Below are 18,039 nucleotides of genomic sequence, written 5' to 3'. Positions count from 1 at the left end.
ATCTCCATCAATATAACAGAGGCTAGGCAGCTGGTCGGGGATAATATAGATCCTAGTGTCGTGATTGAAATTGGAGATGAGAAAAAGCAAACGTCTGTCAAAGAAGGAACCAATTCTCCCTTTTACAATGAGGTGATCATACTGTCTTCAACTGCTGGACACTCTCTGAATTAATGGTATTAATGGCAAGAATTTTAACAACAATGTTCATCTCATGCCCAACAGTATTTTGTGTTTGACTTCTTTTGCAATCAAGACATCTTTTTTGACAAAGTCATCAAACTATCAGTAAGTACGCATGTGAAGAAAATGGTTTTCTTGACATGACCTGGCAGAGCTCACAGTAGTGTACTTCTCCCAAAGGTTATGCACTCAAAAATCATGAAGAGCTACTGTGTGGGACTTTTCAAGATTGATGTCGGGACGGTTTACTCCCAACCTGGTAAATGCTTGGTTTGCAGTTTGTCGCACCTTTTCTTTAACTAGAGATTATTGGAATATTGGTTATTCTGCTTGTAAAACAATAAATCTTCTCCTTGCTCTGCCAGGCCATCAGTTCATCAATAAGTGGGCCATGCTCACAGACCCCGCTGATATCCGCACAGGGGTGAAAGGGCACTTGAAGTGTGATATCAGTGTGTCAGGAAAGGGAGATGTTGCACTACCGTCCCAGAAGTTCAGTGATGCAGAGGAACAGATAGACAAGTAAGATCTCAGTTTTCTTTATGGCATAATAAAGACTGGATGTTGAATGTATCTCATGATGTTGAAATTGTTTGTCCTCTCCAGGCACCTCCTGATTCCTGAAGGCTTAAGCCCTGAACGGCCATGGGCTCGGTTTTACGTGATAGTGTACCGAGCGGAAGGTCTTCCCAGAATAAACTCCAGCATTATGGCTAACGTGACCAAAGCCTTTGTTGGAGACACGACAGCCCTCATTGATCCTTACGTAGAGGTGTCATTCTTCGGTCAAGTTGTAAGCTCACAATCCAGTGCTTACTACAATACACACACACTTAAATGTTTTCATTTTGATTTGAAGTTTTTATGATTTTAGTCATTTTATGTGGTGTTGTAATTCTTATTAGTTTTATTCATTTTTAAATATTTCTATGTAGCTTTATTTTATTTTAGTCCTTCGATTTAAACATGTTTAAATTAGTTAGTTGCCAAGACAAAATTTCTAACTCTTGTTTAATTTTTTTTTCATTAGTAGGCTATTTATAGGATTTTTTGTTTTATTTCAGCTTTATTTCCTTATAATCGAAAACCATTTAAAATAGTTTTAGCTAACAATAATTACACTGCGCTATTTAAATTACAGGCCTATTTTTTCCCATAGATCGAAGACCATGAGGAATCGTTACGTATTTCCTTCCATACAACAACAACATGTCGTTTTGAGCAGGGGTTTTCAAGATAAAGTCTGATTCTTTTATCGGCATCAAACGCTGTCAAGTTAAAAAATAAAATAAAAGTCACGCGTCTCGAACGTTATTGCGTTCTTTCCCCTTTGATGCGCACCGTTTCGCACTTATGAATACACGCGAACCTGTGTGAACGACCTGTGCTTGGGTTTTTTTTTTCGTTTTTTTTTTTGGTTGGTTATTTTTTCAATATTACTTCTCTTTAGTATGTGTGGTTATAGACCTATGGCCTAATTTTCAGCGTGGCGCTTGTTGTGTTCTGTCTTCCGGTTTGTATTTCCACAACATGAAGGTAAAATCTTATGGATTAATGAATGAAGTTGAACTGCCCGTTTTAAAATATTCCCGGTCTACTGACATTTTTATGACATAGCCTATCCGCTTCAAATTCTCATGATACCTTTCTTTATCTCTACAATAAGTAATCCACTTCATCAGCTAATTACTCTTCGACAGCAATGCCATATGATAGAAATATGCAAAGTTACATAGACATATACAGATGTCTTTCTGACACTTTTTTTTCTTTCATGATTGAAAGGGCAGGACGTCTACTCAGAAGAGCACAGCAGAACCAGTATGGAACGAGCAAGTGGTGTTTAAAGAGATGTTTCCTCCACTGTGTCAAAGACTGAAACTTCGGGTTCTGGATGAGGGAAGCATGAACGATGTGGCTATTGGGACTCATTACATTGATCTGCACACCATCTCAAACGACAATGATGGAGACAACGGTTCGCCATTTCATTACATTGTTAAAAAAGTAGTAGTTTCGAATTATTTTGAATTGAAATATTTGGACACTGTGGTCATATTTAAAAATGTCTGAATATTATTGTATTAGAAAAACAGTAGCCTATACAAAATATCAAATCCAAATGTACCAATACCATATTCTTTCATCATTCATTGCTCTTCTCAAGGTTTCCTGCCCACATTCGGACCGGCATGGATCAACCTTTACGGCTCACTTCGTAATTCCACTCTGGTGGACGACAGCCAGGAGCTGAACGAGGGTGTTGGAGAGGGGGTGTCCTACAGAGGCAGGGTTTACATAGAACTCGGTGTGGAGATCCTGTCTGGAGGTGCTGAATCTAAATCCCTGTTTTCAAAGATCAGTCCGAAAGATACCAAGGGAGGGAAGACCGCAGCAAAAGATCCCAAAACTGGGACAGGACCTGGAGGTGACGAGGAAAAGTCCAAAAATATAGGACCTGAAGTGATGCCAGTGGAGCCCATACAGAAGGTGTGTGCAGTAGTCACTCTCCTTTTTTCTCCATTCTTTAATCTGCCAGTTTTTTTCCATCCTTTGTACATACATTTTCATTATATTGAAGCTGCCCAAGCCATTGTTTAACTTGCATTTAGATAAATGATGAAGACATGGAAACCTTCCTGCTCTTTGGCTGTGTGTTCGAGGCTTCCATGATTGACAGAAGAATCGGTGATAGACCCATCACCCTTGAGTTCACCATTGGTAAACATAACAGGATTTATATATTCAACAACATAAATGGCACCTTCCACAAATCGGTTTAAAATAGGGTCTAAAACTCTTTAACTGTTTAATTTTTTTCTGGTCGCGGTAGTTTGCTTAATCTTCAGATTTTTTTTGTTCATTCAGTTTTTCATTAATAACTTTGGTAACAGGGTTACACATTTGAGCTTGTTGGATAAATCTCTTTTTGAGTGTCATTTGTAAATCATGTGGTAACATAGTTGCACACAACATGTTGGATAGATAAATAAAATAACTAATGTACTCAGTGTTTGGTAAGTTATTCTAAAAAAGTAAATCTAAAAGCCTCAACTGTGTAATTAGATTACTGTACTAATTACTCTCTCTAAAAAGTATTGCATTACTTATTACTAATTACTTTCTAAATCACATATCAACCTCGACCAGTTGAACAATACAATGATAGACATGAAACTGTTTTTTAATTATTTCAAAAAGATTATATTAAATTGCAAAAAAAAATTTTTGATCTGACCAAACTTTTTAAAGGGAGGTTACATAAAAAAATATAGCTGCGAGCAGAGATTACGGGCCCAAGCCGGTGGCACCGCCTAAAGGCACCAGGGTGGCGGTCCCGCCGGCTTTGGCCCTTCATCGCTGCTCGCAGCTATATTTGTATTTAACACCACAATTTAACATGTAATGCTTAAATGTGTTTTTAATGTAACCTCCCCTTAAAAAGTTTGGTCAGTTCAAGAAATTGTTTTTGCAATTTAATATAATTGCTTAAGTTTTCAGACCCCGTTCAAGGGGGTGCTGTTGAGCCCCCCTGCCACGCCCGTTTCTGAAACTTTTCACATGTCTACTGGCTAATAAGTGTGATGTCTCTGTCGAGTTTCATCCAATTTGAAGCATGCTAAGAGTCTCAAAAGCATCCGAAAAGAATATTAAAGTTTGATGCATTGCCACGGCAACAGAATCTAAGATATCAATAATCCTTCCACAGGTCTACATCTTCTGTGTGTCTACATTATACACATAAATGAAGCAAATCGGGTAAAAATAAGAGAGTGATTTCAAAGCATTTTGAAAGTGACAAACTTCCTGCTGCCAGTTGGTGGCGCTATAACTTTGACTCACAATAGTCACATCCATGTGATCGGCCTCTTACAACGAACACACTGCTGAAGTTTCATCAAGATCAGTTAATGTATGCAGAAGTTATAACACACTTCCTGTGTCCCATTATTCGCCATAAATTCGTTTCCTCGCCACGGGGCCAAACCGGTCGAGATATCAAAAATCTGTTCGCAAGAATTCTTCCTCAATGTCTTGACTTCATTCAGACCGAGTTTGGTGGCGATCGGATGAATGCCCTAGGAGGAGTATTTCACATTCCATTGTATGCGTTTTCCAAACAACAACGTATAATAACCGACTTCCTGTTGGGCTTTTGTAAAACTTAAAGCACGAAAGTTGTTCGGCCCGATGAGATCTATATGTGTACTGAGTTTCATATTATTACATGCAAGTGTGTAATAGTCTTTACAATATTTCATGCTATTAAAAAATAACTCATTAAATTGCAGAAAAGTTAAGAGTAATCCCTTTAATTTTCAAGGGAAAAGTAACTAAATTACAGCAATTAAGTACTTAGTAATACATTACACCCAACACTGAATATACTAACTGTCATTGTCAGAATTATGATAATGTTATATGATTTTAGGAGTGGGGGTATGAATAACTAGATACTAACCCTGAACCTAGATAGATATCATTATTACATAACACCGGAAGAACTAACAACAATAGTTCTAAATACATCTAAAACTAATGATTTAACAAAAATAATAGGACCCCTTTAAATGTGTACTTGTTTATTCAGGTAACTTTGGGAACTTCATTGATGGCGCTGCACCTCCTCCTTCAAAGAAAAGGCTTGAAGATGTGTCGGTTACCACTCCTCTTCTGGACACCGCAGCAACAATGACGTGCAAATCCACTACAACACCAGAGAGACCTATTTTCGGAGATGCACAGAGGTGCTCAGATCAAACAACACTAACACATTTATACCTTAATTAAATAATGGGAAGTACTTTATTCATGAGCCAAACTGGACACATAATCTTGTTTTGTACAGGCACTACATGCACTTGCCCATCACAGCGCAAAAGCCCTGTGTGCATGTTTATGGCAGCTGGGAGGATCGAGCTTACCGACTCCATCACGCCAACATGCTGGACACTATTGCCCTGATGTTTGTATGTGAGCCTTATTACATTGCCGTGTTATTAGTTTGTAGTTCATGTGGTTATCTTCAATTAAAGAGATAGTTCAGTGATAAATAAAAAATTTACATAATTTACTTTCCCTCATGTTCTCCAAACCTGTATGAATTTCTTTCTTCTGTTGGATACGAAAGAAGATATTTTAAAGAATGTTGGTAACCAGACAGTTAGCTATAGCCTTCCATAGTATTGTTTCCCCTAGTATGGAAGTCATTGGCTACCATCAACTGTTTGATTGCCAACATTCTTTAAGACATTTCTTTTCGCGTTCAGCAGAAGAAAGAAACTATTACAGGTTTAGAACAACTTGAGGATGAATAAGTGATGACAAAATGTAATTTTTTGGGTTAACTATCACTTCCCCTAGGAGGAAGGAATCGCTAAGGTGACAGAATTGGATAAAATGTTGTCTCCAGAGGCGTGGACTCTCATGCACCATGTTCTTCGGGAATTCAGAAGGGAGGCCAGGTAGGTCTGAAGATAAAAACCCATATTCCACTTTTTACAATTAGTAGGTGTCAAAGGGTTTAAATTTAGTAGGCTATTATTATAAATATTTTCCCCTGAGGTCCCCTTAAAATAGGCCTATTAAAGTTTTTTTTGTCCCAGTTTTGTACCTTACAACGTGACTGGGTGAACTAAGTTTCTGAACACCCAATAGGTGTCACTGTTGTATCAATTTAGGAAGTTCTGCGTTCAGAAAATTGCACTGTTTTCATAGTACAACAAAAGGGTTTATTTTACAAGATAATAAAAATAATTTTTGAGACCTTTAAAATAATAGTTCACCCAAAAATGTAAATTCTGTCATTATCATTTACTCACCCTCATGTCTTTCCAAACCTGTATAACTTACTTTCGTCTGTGGTCCAGTTCTTTTTCTCATTTTTTTTTTTTGTCAATACAATGAAAGAGAAAGTCAATGGGGTCTAAAACAACATTAAACCACATTGACATTCATTGTATGGACAAAAACAGTTGGAAACATTCTTCTTTTGTGGTCCACAGAAGAAAGAAAGTCATTCAGATTGAAAAACCAGAGGTTAAGTAGATTAATTTTTGGGTGAACTAACCCTTTATAAATGCTTCATTAATTAAATTCTACAGCTGTATCCCAAGTATGTTTATTCTGGATGTAACAGTATGTTTATTGCAGGGAGTTTATTGCATTTGCTGAAAAGAAGGTGAAGGGAAGCAACTTGACCTTACTGGACAAAAAGAGGCTCACTCTGTGCAAACAGGAGCTGGTGGGTCTCTTTATGGCATTTAGTCCTCATAACTCATTTATTTCAACACCAAAATGTTATAAAAAAATGTAATGGAATTCATTGCAATTTATATTTGTCTACAAAACCAATATTAAGCATTTAGGTAGATGCCTTTAAGTTATTATTATTTTTAAATCATTAGAACATAAATTGTATCAAGTGTATTGAAATGTTTGACTGGTAGTGTATTTGACTAATTTTTGGTTTTATTTGCTGCTCTTCAGGAGAGTATGACTGAAGTAGCAGGAGGACTCCTTGAGCCCAAGAGGAGATCTTTGACTGTAAAAGAGATGCTGCTTGAAGTCCAGAAAATTAAAAAGAAACTGAGATTTCTGGTGGAAGAGGTTGTTATTTTGTTTCATTATGTCATTTACAAATCCTTGAACACTCATATGTATAATGTGGTTACACTTAATTTTAAGGTGACGTAGTTACATTATACTTTCTTAAATATGCGCTGAGTAATATGAATTAACTTCATGTACTACTTACTGTAGAGTTACAGTTAGGGTGTGGTTTTGAGTTAATTACTTGTAATTATCCATAATTTACTGTTATTACTATAGTAAGTACATGTAGAAACATGTAACTTCGTCAACTTAAAATTGTTACCTAATGTAAGTCTACATTATTACTAATATTCCTCTTGATCTCACGCCTGTCTCAGCCTCAACACACTTTACCAGACGTGTTTGTGTGTCTGGTCAGTAATAACAAGCGTCTGGCGTATGCCAGAATCCCTGCTCGTCACCTGCTCTTCTCTGAAAGCCCAGATCAGAGAGGCAGAGACTGTGGGAAGATCAAGACCCTGTTCCTCAAGGTCTGAACTCTGATATCATATGATAAGCTATGGCTTTAACTTCTAACTTTTAAAAGGAAACATTCATTACATATTCATAAAAATGTGTTGTTCAGCCTCCGGGGAAGCGTGGACCGGGTTGGACCGTCCAGGCTAAACTTGATGTGTACTTATGGCTGGGACCGTGCAGAGATTCATCCCACATGTTGAAGGATCTCCCATCAGGCTTTGAGCTGGAAGGCATCTCTTCTGAAGAGAGGACTGGCCCTCCTCCTGAGCATTTACTGTACACAGGCAAGATTGCTCAGAACTCTAATGTTGCTAGAAAGAGTTCTTTTTCTTTGTCCCTGTTTCTTTTTCTCTGTAAGACACTGATTGACATGTTGTCTTGCTGTTTGGCCTTGTTTGTTGTTGGTATACAGAGAAGCACATGTTCCAGCTGAGGGCTCATATGTACCAGGCCCGTGGTCTCATCGCAGCAGACAACACTGGCCTCTCAGACCCCTTCGCCTGGGTGTCTTTTCTGTCCAGTAGCCAAAGCACTGGTGTAAGCATGAGTTTATGTGATGACATTCTTGGCAAAAAATTGATAGATGAACCTGTTGACTGCACCACTAATATGGTATCATTTCAGCATATTAGAATGATTTCTGAAGGATCATGTGACACTGAAGACTGCAGTAATGGCTGATGAAAATTCGGCTTTAGATCACAAAAAATAATTATATTTTAAAGTATAGTAAAATAGAAAACCATTATTTTAAAATGTAATAATATTTCACAATATTACTGTTTTTTTCTGTATTTTTGATTAAACAAATGCAGGCTTGATGAGCATAAGAGACTCCTTTCAAAAACATATTATATATATAATATATGAGCCATTTTATATATATATATATATATATATATATATTTATATATATATATATATATATATATATATATATATATATATATATATGAAGAGTTCAGATGCAAAAGCCTCTAAGTGCCATCTGAAATTTTCTTCTAGAATGATAATTTTGATCACTGAAATGACAATTAATTGGTAATTTTCATTGGCATTTAAGTGAAATTACTGAACTTAAATATACGAGCTTGATAAAAATGAAGAAAGAAGAAAATTTCAGATGGCACTTAGAGGCTTTTGCATCTGAACTCTTCATATATATGAGCATAATATTACTTTGGTTCTATAAAAAAAGTGCAAGGTTTTGAGGCACAGAAAGTAGAGATCAGTTAAGTTAGTGAATCGGTTGTCAAAGTACATTTTAGAAAATGTATAGAAACATGAGAGCACCTATTTTACAAATACTAATTCGTCACAAAAGATAAAATTGCCACAAAACAAATAATCTTATAATGTGAAAAAAAATCATAATTGTTTAAATTGTAATTTTTCAGATCATCAAGCAAACATTGACTCCCACGTGGAATCAGCTGATCCTGATAAATAACGTGTCTCTGTATGGAGGTATTCACGAAATAGTCCAGGAGCCACCGCTAGTTGTGATTGAAGTGTATGATGATGATGCAGTGGTAAGGAAAGCACATTCACCTAAGTATACAGACCACAAATATCTAATGCACCTCTCTAATGGTTCTGTAATTGAATTAAGCTTGATATGCAGCTTTTTTTTTGCATTATTTCTCAATCCGTATTAAATGCTGTGACCTGAAGCACAATGGTTTGCTCTCTCCAGGGTATAGAGTACCTGGGGTCGACAGTGGCTGTTCCTGTGGTCAAACTGGCAGAGGAGCGATACGTCCCTCCTCAGCTGCAGTATAGTCCATTGTTCTGTGGCGGCCTGTCAGGAGGAGACATACTGGGAGCCTTTGAACTCATTCAGGTCCAGTCTTAAAACCCCAATACATGACAGTAATATGCATTTACAGATGTGGTTGAATCAGTTATTTATTACTATTATTACTACTACTGCTACTAATATGAATAATGAGTTATGTGTGTTCTACTAATGCAGAAACTTATATGGTGTCTGCTATTTGTCTTACCCATGATGCTGCAGATCTCAAAGTCAGGAGAACACACTCTCCCTGATTTAGATGAGCCAGATGGAGGGGTTATTCCTGTACCTGCATACATCCGGCCTGTTCTCTGCAAGTACAGAATTGAGGTGCACAATCTATATCTTATAGTCTATATGTAAAGTACAAAAAAAGCAAAACACTTCACGACCATTCTTATGAAAGCACATTGCATTGTTCTTTAGTTTAGCTGACAGCTGTAAAAACGCATAGATTTCAAGCAGTGAATTACTTTAAACGTATTACTTTTCTTTTCATAGAGTGAGATTTGTATTTTATGGAGCCATTTTATTTCATACATTGATCATAAATGCTTTATTTATGTTATGTTTTTTTTTTTTAGAGAGAGATTGGTGGTTGTTAGTCATTTGAATTCTAAGCCCATCATTATTCTTAAAAATCATTAATAAACTATTGATTTTATATATTTATTTATTTTAACTGTAACGGAAAATTACAGTTTAATTACGGAAAGATTTAAATAATTCAGGTTTAACTCCACCAGTACACTGCACTGTATAAGTCTAAACATCTTTCATGCGTCCAACACTTGACATCTACTTCTGAAACCTTTTTTTTAGTCAGAGCTTTTTCTGCTGGTGTCAAACCACTATATCTCGACTCAACTACCATTTCCCAAAAGTGTTGTGAATTCGTTTCAGCTTTATAGGCATCTTTTAAAAGCCTCTCATCTGAACAGTGTTTTCACCCATAGGCAAAACTGCATTGTAATAGTTGGAAATAGTCCTGTTTTCTATCCATCAGGTCTCACTTATTAGGTGTCACACTAGTTTTTAAAATTTTAATTTGTAATATGTATTTTGTCAAGTGTAACATAGATCTACCGTTTCGAGTAAATCAATGTAGCTTTTTCAGTGTACACTATTAGTGTGTGTTTTGTCTGCACTGCAGGTTTTGTTCTGGGGCCTCAGAGAACTGAAAAAGGTTCAGCTCTTATCTGTCGATCGGCCCCAAGTTTTTATCAAGTGTGCAGGAGCAGGCGTCAACTCTTCAGTGATACAGAGTTACAAGAAAAACCCGAACTTCACCATACTCGTGGATGCCTTTGATGTGGTTAGTCAACTGCTACAACAACAGATTCTGTTTAATGTTGACTCGTATGGTGTCGTCCCCATCGCTTTGCCCATGTGATCCATCGCTTGCTGATCTCAGCATGTCTGGCCGCTGTTGTCTGTCTGTAGGAGCTGCCTGAAGACGAACACCTCCTCCCTCCTCTTACCATCACAGTGGTAGACTGGAGGGCCTTTGGACGGAGCACACTTGTGGGTAGTCATATGATCAACAACTTGGCTTTTTTCAAACACATCCCTTTACCGATCCAACAGCCCCAACAGGAACCCAGAAACATAGCAGGTAATACGCTCTACAGTCACAATAACAGCCCTAATAAATGAAAAATAAACAGAGACCACTACTCTGCATTACTTTCTGAAAAAAAAAAAAAAAAAAAAATCTAACTGTCTAACCAATACAACTAGTACCAAAATGTCTTGGGAAAATATTATGATTCAGAGCCCACAATAACATACAGGCCTGTTTTCACAGACAGGGCTTAGATTAACCCAGGGTTAGGCCTTAGTTCAATTAGGACATTTAAGTAGTTTTTATAAACATGCCTAAGAAAGAAAACATTACTGGTGAGACAAAACAACGTCAATGACATATTTTAAGATAGAGTTTCTTTCAGTTAAAACAGCTCAAACATGCATTTTAGCCTGGGACTAGGCTTAAGCCTTGTCTGTGACACCGGGCGATAATATAATATATTGGTCGTGGGCAGGGATGCTCAATCCCGCAAAATTTAGTTGCAACTCTTCTCAAACACATCTGTCTAGTTTTATTAAATCCCTAAACCTTGAAGATAATTTAATAATAGTGATTGCCTAAATCTAATTAAAAGTATGGTTTGTTTTTCTCCTGTAGTGGCTCAGCTGTCTCTGCAGCAAAGTGTTGTGCCACCGCCAAACGTGGAGATCGCAATAGAAATAGAGCAGGAGGAGATAATCCGCCCTCCCACCAAAACTGAGCCAGACTTCCAGGAACTCAAGGACAAAGAGGTTTGTTTTTAGTTGGATAAACTAAACATTTTGAGAGAACCTCAGATTATGAATATTACCACCTATATTGTGAAATATGTTACTCAAATGTCCAGCTTTTCCCTCCAGTTTAATCTACGCCCCTAATTTCTGAAAATACATATGTGCCAAGTAAAAGCATATAAGCACATGCACACACCACTAATTTACTATAAAACATTTTGTCAATGCCAGGTGTCGAAGAAGAGCAAACGAAGATCCACTAAAAGGAAGAAACGCACCACGGCTGATGAGTCTGCTGATAACGTCATTGATTGGTGGTCGAAATACTATGCATCAATGCAGAAGATCCAACAGGTAAGCTTCTAAACATGTTTGTAAGCAGCAGATGGTTTTATTTGTCTTGCTTTAGTTTTTTGCTAACTAGTTGTTTTGTACCGCAACTTCTTTCTTAGGCAAAGCAAAAAGAAAACAATCCATTTCCACTGCTCTTTGAAAATAGTAAGTGAAATCTGAGTTTATTCCAGAATCAGTCTTGTCTTCTGGATCATGTAGACACATCATGTTCCAGCTTTAGTCAAACATGCCCACATTATGATGTATTTCAGTAACTCCTCTGGAGAACATTATTTCCGAAGGATTGATCAATCTGGGTAAGAATGATTGGGAGGCTGTCCATTGCTTGGCCCTCTTCCTTTGCTGCGGTCAACAGGATTGCAGAGTGTTTTGTTCCCCATGCAAACTGTGCATTAGCATAAAAATGTGAATGGAATTAAACAGTCCACATAGTCATTTAAAACTTCAGTAAATGCTGTTAACAAGAGATCACACCACATTTTGCAATCCCAGTGTGCCCAGATCTGCACCTCTATTTAAGCGGTTTTGTGCACATACACTACCATTCAAAAGTTTGGGGCCGGGTCGTTGCGAATTATTATTATTTTATTTTTTATTTTTTTTAGTATATGAAAGAAGTCTCTTCTGCTCACAAGTCAACAAACACAGTAAATATTGTTAAGAAAATAAGTTTTCTATTTTAATATATTTTAAAATGTAATTTATTCCTATGATGCAAAGTTGAATTTTCAGCATCATTACTCCAGTCTTCAGTGTCACATGATCCTTCAGAAATCACTCTAATATGCCGATTTTGTATTATTATCAATGTTAAAAACAGTTGTGCTGCTTAATATTTTGTTGAAACCATGATGCATTTAATTAAGGATTCTTCGATGAATACAAAGTTCAAAAGAACAGCATTTATTTGAGGAATATTTTTTGTAACATTATAAATGTCTTTACTGTCACTTTTGATCAATTCAATGCTTCCTTGCTGAATAAAAGTATTAATTTCTCTTCTTTTAAAAAAAAAATCTTGCTGAACCCAATCGTTTGAATGGTAGTGTATAACGGCTTAATAATTTTGCAGTGTAAATGTGTTAAATGTGTTGTGCCTGGTGAGGGTTATAATATATATATATATAAATCAATGTTTCATGGTTTTGACAGTACATTGGGAAGTTGTTAGTCGGTTGGTTTGTTTTGGTTGTGCTAGACACTTAAATTGCTCTTTGGTGGAAGTGATAATAGCATATTTATTTGCTGCTTTAATCTACTTTTAATCTCTTAAAAACTGTTTCCCTTAACAGACTGTGTGCAAGTAATTTTGATATGTTATTTTCTATGGTATCTTTAGCATCAGGTTTTAAGGAAAAGAAAAAGGAAGTGAATTACAAGAGTGTGATAGAACAGCCCAGGCTTGCATCATTACAGGTAAAATGTGTCAATACAATGTTCGGTTTCACTGCAAATACTGTCTATACGTTACATTTGTATTTATTCATCAAACAGACGTGCAGTCTCACTTTTTTAATCACTCCAGGTGTATGACAAAGAGCTAGAGGCGGAGTTTGGGCCTTTTGACGACTGGGTAAAAACCTTTGAACTCTATCGAGGAAAGGCCAATGAGGAGGACGGCTCTGCTTATGAGAGATTTGTCGGGAAGTTCAAGGTAAACTGGTTTCGCATGTAGGACTATAACATACATACATGGAGGCTTTTTAAGATCCAGGTCACAGAATTCTCATTATTGTTTGCGCCATTAGGGCAGGTTTTGTCTGTGCAAACTGCCAGAAGTAGATGACGAGGAGGAGGATGGATATTTGGATTCTGGGCAGTTTAAAATAAACCAGGGTATTCCTCCAAACACTGCAGTAGAGGTCCTGATCCGCGTGTACATAGTTGCTGTAAGTGCCTTTTTTTATTATACAGGAATATTGATGCAAACTGACATACATGTTGGTGGATTTTTGTTAATTGTTACTTTTTGGTCATTTGTTATTGTTTTGTTTATGTATTTCAATGGATCTAGTGTCACTGAAAAAAAGCATAACAGCATGGATTTCCATGCTGGTTCACACTGGATTTTAGTTATTTCTGGTCTGTTACTGGTTTGGCTAGTTGACCAGAACAAGAAAAGAGAAAGTAATTCCATTTTTTTTTTTGACTAATTGACCAAAAGTGACACTGAAGACATTTATAATGTTACAAAATATTTATATTTCAAATAAATGCTTATTTATTTGAATTTTCATTCAGTGATAATAATAAGAAATGCTTCTAGAGCAGCAAATCAGCATAATAGAATGATTTTTCTGAATGATTGTGTGACACTAAAGACTGGAGTATTGACTGCTGAAAATTACACTTTACCATCACAGGAATGCATCAGAATTTCAAAATCTTTTTACTGTATTTTTAATCAAATAAATGCAGCCCTTGCAAGCACAAGAGAGTTCTTTCAAAAATCTTACCAACCCCAAATTGTTGATTTGTGTTTGATTTATGAGCATCAACAAATGTTGTTGTGCAGCTTTGCTGGTCTTTGGGGTGTTCAACAGGGGTGACCACCAGATTATACAGTCAATTGTCATTCTTCTGCATGTTAAGGCCTTCAACCTGCACCCTGCGGATCCAGATGGCAAAGCAGACCCTTACATAGTGCTGAAACTTGGGAAAACTGAGATCAAAGACAGAGTCAATTACATCCCAAAGCAGCTCAACCCCGTGTTTGGAAGGTGAAAAGGACAAAGATTAAGAAATTCACTTTGAAATTCTTTTAACTGCTCATTTCATTGAGGTTCATTATCTCTAAATCTACCTCTCCTGCTCAGATCCTTTGAATTTCAAGCCACTTTCCCCAAGGAATCCCTGCTAAATATTCTCATCTATGACTATGACACTGTCGGTGGGGATGATTTAATTGGAGAAACACAGATCGATTTGGAGAACCGTTTTTACAGCAGGCATCGAGCTACCTGCGGTCTGCCTTCTGATTATGCCATGTGAGTATTTATATTGTAACATCCAGTTCTTCTCATCAAGTTAGTTTGATGCCCACTCTGCGTCAACTGATGATCTCATGTCACCTAGTGAGGGTTATAATGCATGGAGGGACTGCATCAAGCCAACAGAACTGTTGATTAAGCTTTGCAAAGAAAACAGACTGGACAACCCTCAGTTTTCTCCAGGACACATTACCATAGGAAACAAAGTCTTCACAGGGAAAACGGTATTTGCTGATGAAGGTATGTCACTCTTTTGGTTTACATCATGATGTTGATTGTTGATTAATAGCCAAAGGAGCAATGGGTTCGCTGCTGCTTCACAGATCAGATGGTGGAGTCGTACGAGCACTTGGCTCTAAAGGTGCTGCACAGGTGGTCTGAGATGACCAGTGGGGCCTGTAAACTTGTCCCAGAGCATATTGAAACTCGCGCACTCTACCTCAAAGACAAACCAGGAATAGACCAGGTAATGTGTGTTGTTAGAGCTTTATGTAACCTTAATGCACTATAAAGAATGCATAAGGTGAAAGTGATTGTAATAGTTGTCCATTTCATATTCCTCAGGGCCATCTGCAGATGTGGGTGGACATTTTTCCAATGGATATGCCTCATCCTGGCCCTCCTGTGGACATTTCCCCTCGCAAACCCAAAGGGTAAGCTGAAGATCCACAAAACCAACTCATTGGGTTGTGCAGTGAAGTTAGTAGTGGTTTGTCCAATCATTTGTTTTTGTTTTTTCATAAAGGTATGAACTGAGAATCATTATCTGGAACACTGAAGATGTAATACTAGAGGACACCAACTTCATAACAGGACAGCAGTCAAGTGACATATATGTCAAAGGGTAACATTAGTAGAACACATAAAACAGAAAAATGTTTAGTTTTTTATTTATTGAAAAAGTCTCTCAATATACACTACTGTTCAAAAGTTTGGGGTCAGTAAGACTTTTTTTAAAGAATTCAGCAGTGACTCATTAAATTGATCTAAAGTGACAGGGAATACATTTATAATCCATTTACAACATTTACAAAAGGTTTTAAATAAACTAAAATCGTAAAAAAATATCAGGATTGCTATAAAAATATTAAGCATCACAACTGTTTTCAATATTTATAAGAAGAACTAGAATGTATTAGAATGATATTAGAATGATTTCTGAAGGATCATTTGACACTGAAGACCAGAGTAATCACATCACAGGAATAAATTACATTTTAAAAATTTGATTTAAAAAAAAAAATTGTAATAATATTTCACAATATTACTGTTTTACTGTATCTCTTATCAAATAAACACAGCCATGGTGAGCATAAAAGACTTCAAAACTTTAAAACATTTATCAACCACAATTTTATGTTTTAAAATTTATAATAATTGTGGAAAAAAAATTAATTAATGCTTTCTAATATTCCTAATACATAACATTTTGATTAAATAATATTTTTCCTGTAGTGAATTTCATGTTTTTCTTCAGGTGGTTAAAGGGTCTTGAAGATGACGGCCAGGAAACTGATGTCCATTACAATTCTCTGACCGGAGAAGGCAACTTCAACTGGCGCTTTGTGTTCCCCTTTAACTACCTGCCAGCTGAGAAAGTGGTGGTGGTACAAAAGCGAGAAAGCATCTACTCTCTGGACAAAACTGAACAGAAGATCCCTGCAGTCCTTGTAATGCAGGTGTGGGACTTTGAGAGGCTTTCTTCTGATGACTTCCTGGGTAAGAAATCTCTCTCGCTTAACATCTGTTTATATGCATTGCATCGCATCCTCCCTAGAAGTGCTCTGTAGTCATTCCTGATGTGCTGTAGGAGCACTGCTAGCTTACAATAGCAGAAACCTTGGCTCAAAATATTTGATATTAATAATACTTGATGACGGTCATTTTTGTGTTTCTCTCAGGCTCAGTGGAGTTGGACCTGCATGGGTTTCCACGTGGAGCCAAATCAGCTAAAGCTTGTAAGATGGAAATGCTGACAGAAACCACAGAGAACATCTCTATCTTTCAGCAGAAACGCTCCAAAGGCTGGTGGCCCTTCATTAAAGCTGGCGAAGTCACAGTGTGTGAATTGAATTATTTCAGTGAAAAATGTGAATTAAACTTTACAGCTTCAAACTTTATAATTAAAAAATAGCTCCATGTTTGCAAGCATACGGACAATCAAAACTTTGACTAATGTATTTTTAATGAAATTACATTATATAAATTGAGGCATGTTTAATTGTCCATTTACATTTGTTCTGTACAAAACAATAGTATGTGTAGTACTGTGCATTTACACAAATATGATGTAACCTAGTAAAACTGTTATAGTATTTATTTAAACTGTTTTATCTCCATAGGGGAAGGTAGAAGCGGAGTTCCACCTGGTGACAGCTGAAGAGGCGGAGAAAAATCCAGTGGGCCGTGCACGCAAAGAGCCAGAGCCTTTAGAGAAACCAAAGTAATGTGACTAATACACTTAACTTTGGTAGTTCACCCAAAAATTAAATTTCTGTCATTAATTACTCACCCTCATGTCGTTCCAAACCCGTAAGTCTTTCGTTCATCTTCGGAACACAAATGAAGATCTTTTTGATGAAATCTGTCCCTTCATAGACAGCTATGCAACGCTTCTGCAAGAGGTTTGTTCTCGAGCGTCAAGCTGATTCGGTTGAGCTTCTATGTTCGCTGATCAAAGTTTAGATCTGAATAAAAGCCTAAATTCAATCTGTTCATCATATAAAGCGATCGAGTCTCTTCAGAAAATTTTGACTAAACCGCTCAATTCATATGGATTAGTTTTACGATCTCTATGAAATATCTCAGTAATAACAGAAATATCTGTTATTTCATCAAAAAGATCTTCATTTGTGTTCTGAAGATGAACGAAAGTCTTAAGGGTTTGGAACGACATGAGGGCGAGTAATTATTGACAAAAATGAAATTTTTGGGTGAACTATCCCTCTAACTCCTAGGGTTCACTCCCATTATTACTAGGGTTACCAATCAGTTAGTATATAGGCAATAATTGTTTGTTTTTGGGCTGTGTGGGTAGTTCTACTGTATATATGTAAATTATTGTATATGTAAATGATTTGTAATTATTTAATATCTCTCTTTTCTCTAGTCGCCCAGACACATCCTTCTCCTGGTTTATGAATCCTTTCAAGTGCTTCTTTCACCTGATCTGGGGGAACTACAAGAAGTACATCATTGCTGGACTGGTGCTGTTGATCGTGACCTTGTTCCTGGTTCTCATCTTCTACACACTACCAGGGGCGATCAGTAGTAAGATAGTCAATGGGTAATTAAACACCCATATAAAGCCATTGGACACAATGGAGCAGCACAAATGCA

The 18,039-nt window shown here is 36.9% G+C and overlaps 1 protein-coding gene across 1 annotated transcript; it reads left to right on the top strand.

Moving 5' to 3' along the window:
• On the top strand, positions 1-18,026 carry fer1l6 (fer-1 like family member 6). Its single transcript, XM_081367745.1, has 38 exons — positions 1-132; positions 226-288; positions 364-442; positions 549-705; positions 790-976; positions 1,969-2,161; positions 2,351-2,673; positions 2,796-2,904; positions 4,775-4,931; positions 5,033-5,153; positions 5,548-5,648; positions 6,337-6,427; positions 6,673-6,792; positions 7,116-7,268; positions 7,364-7,541; positions 7,670-7,794; positions 8,655-8,789; positions 8,954-9,100; positions 9,278-9,385; positions 10,209-10,370; positions 10,499-10,670; positions 11,241-11,374; positions 11,588-11,710; positions 11,809-11,854; positions 11,962-12,006; positions 13,050-13,126; positions 13,236-13,364; positions 13,459-13,566; positions 14,303-14,430; positions 14,527-14,697; positions 14,786-14,940; positions 15,024-15,166; positions 15,265-15,353; positions 15,446-15,544; positions 16,178-16,419; positions 16,602-16,759; positions 17,043-17,143; positions 17,810-18,026. The coding sequence occupies exons 3-38, from the start codon at positions 367-369 to the stop codon at positions 17,988-17,990; spliced, it is 4,944 nt and encodes a 1,647-aa protein (XP_081223871.1). The 5' UTR covers positions 1-132; positions 226-288; positions 364-366; the 3' UTR covers positions 17,991-18,026.
• The last annotated feature ends 13 nt before the right edge of the window (positions 18,027-18,039 follow it).

This window comes from Scardinius erythrophthalmus, assembly GCF_964197995.2.
Source record: "Scardinius erythrophthalmus genome assembly, chromosome: 6".
NCBI lineage: Eukaryota > Metazoa > Chordata > Actinopteri > Cypriniformes > Leuciscidae > Scardinius > Scardinius erythrophthalmus.
This window is presented reverse-complemented; position numbering and strand designations above follow the sequence as displayed.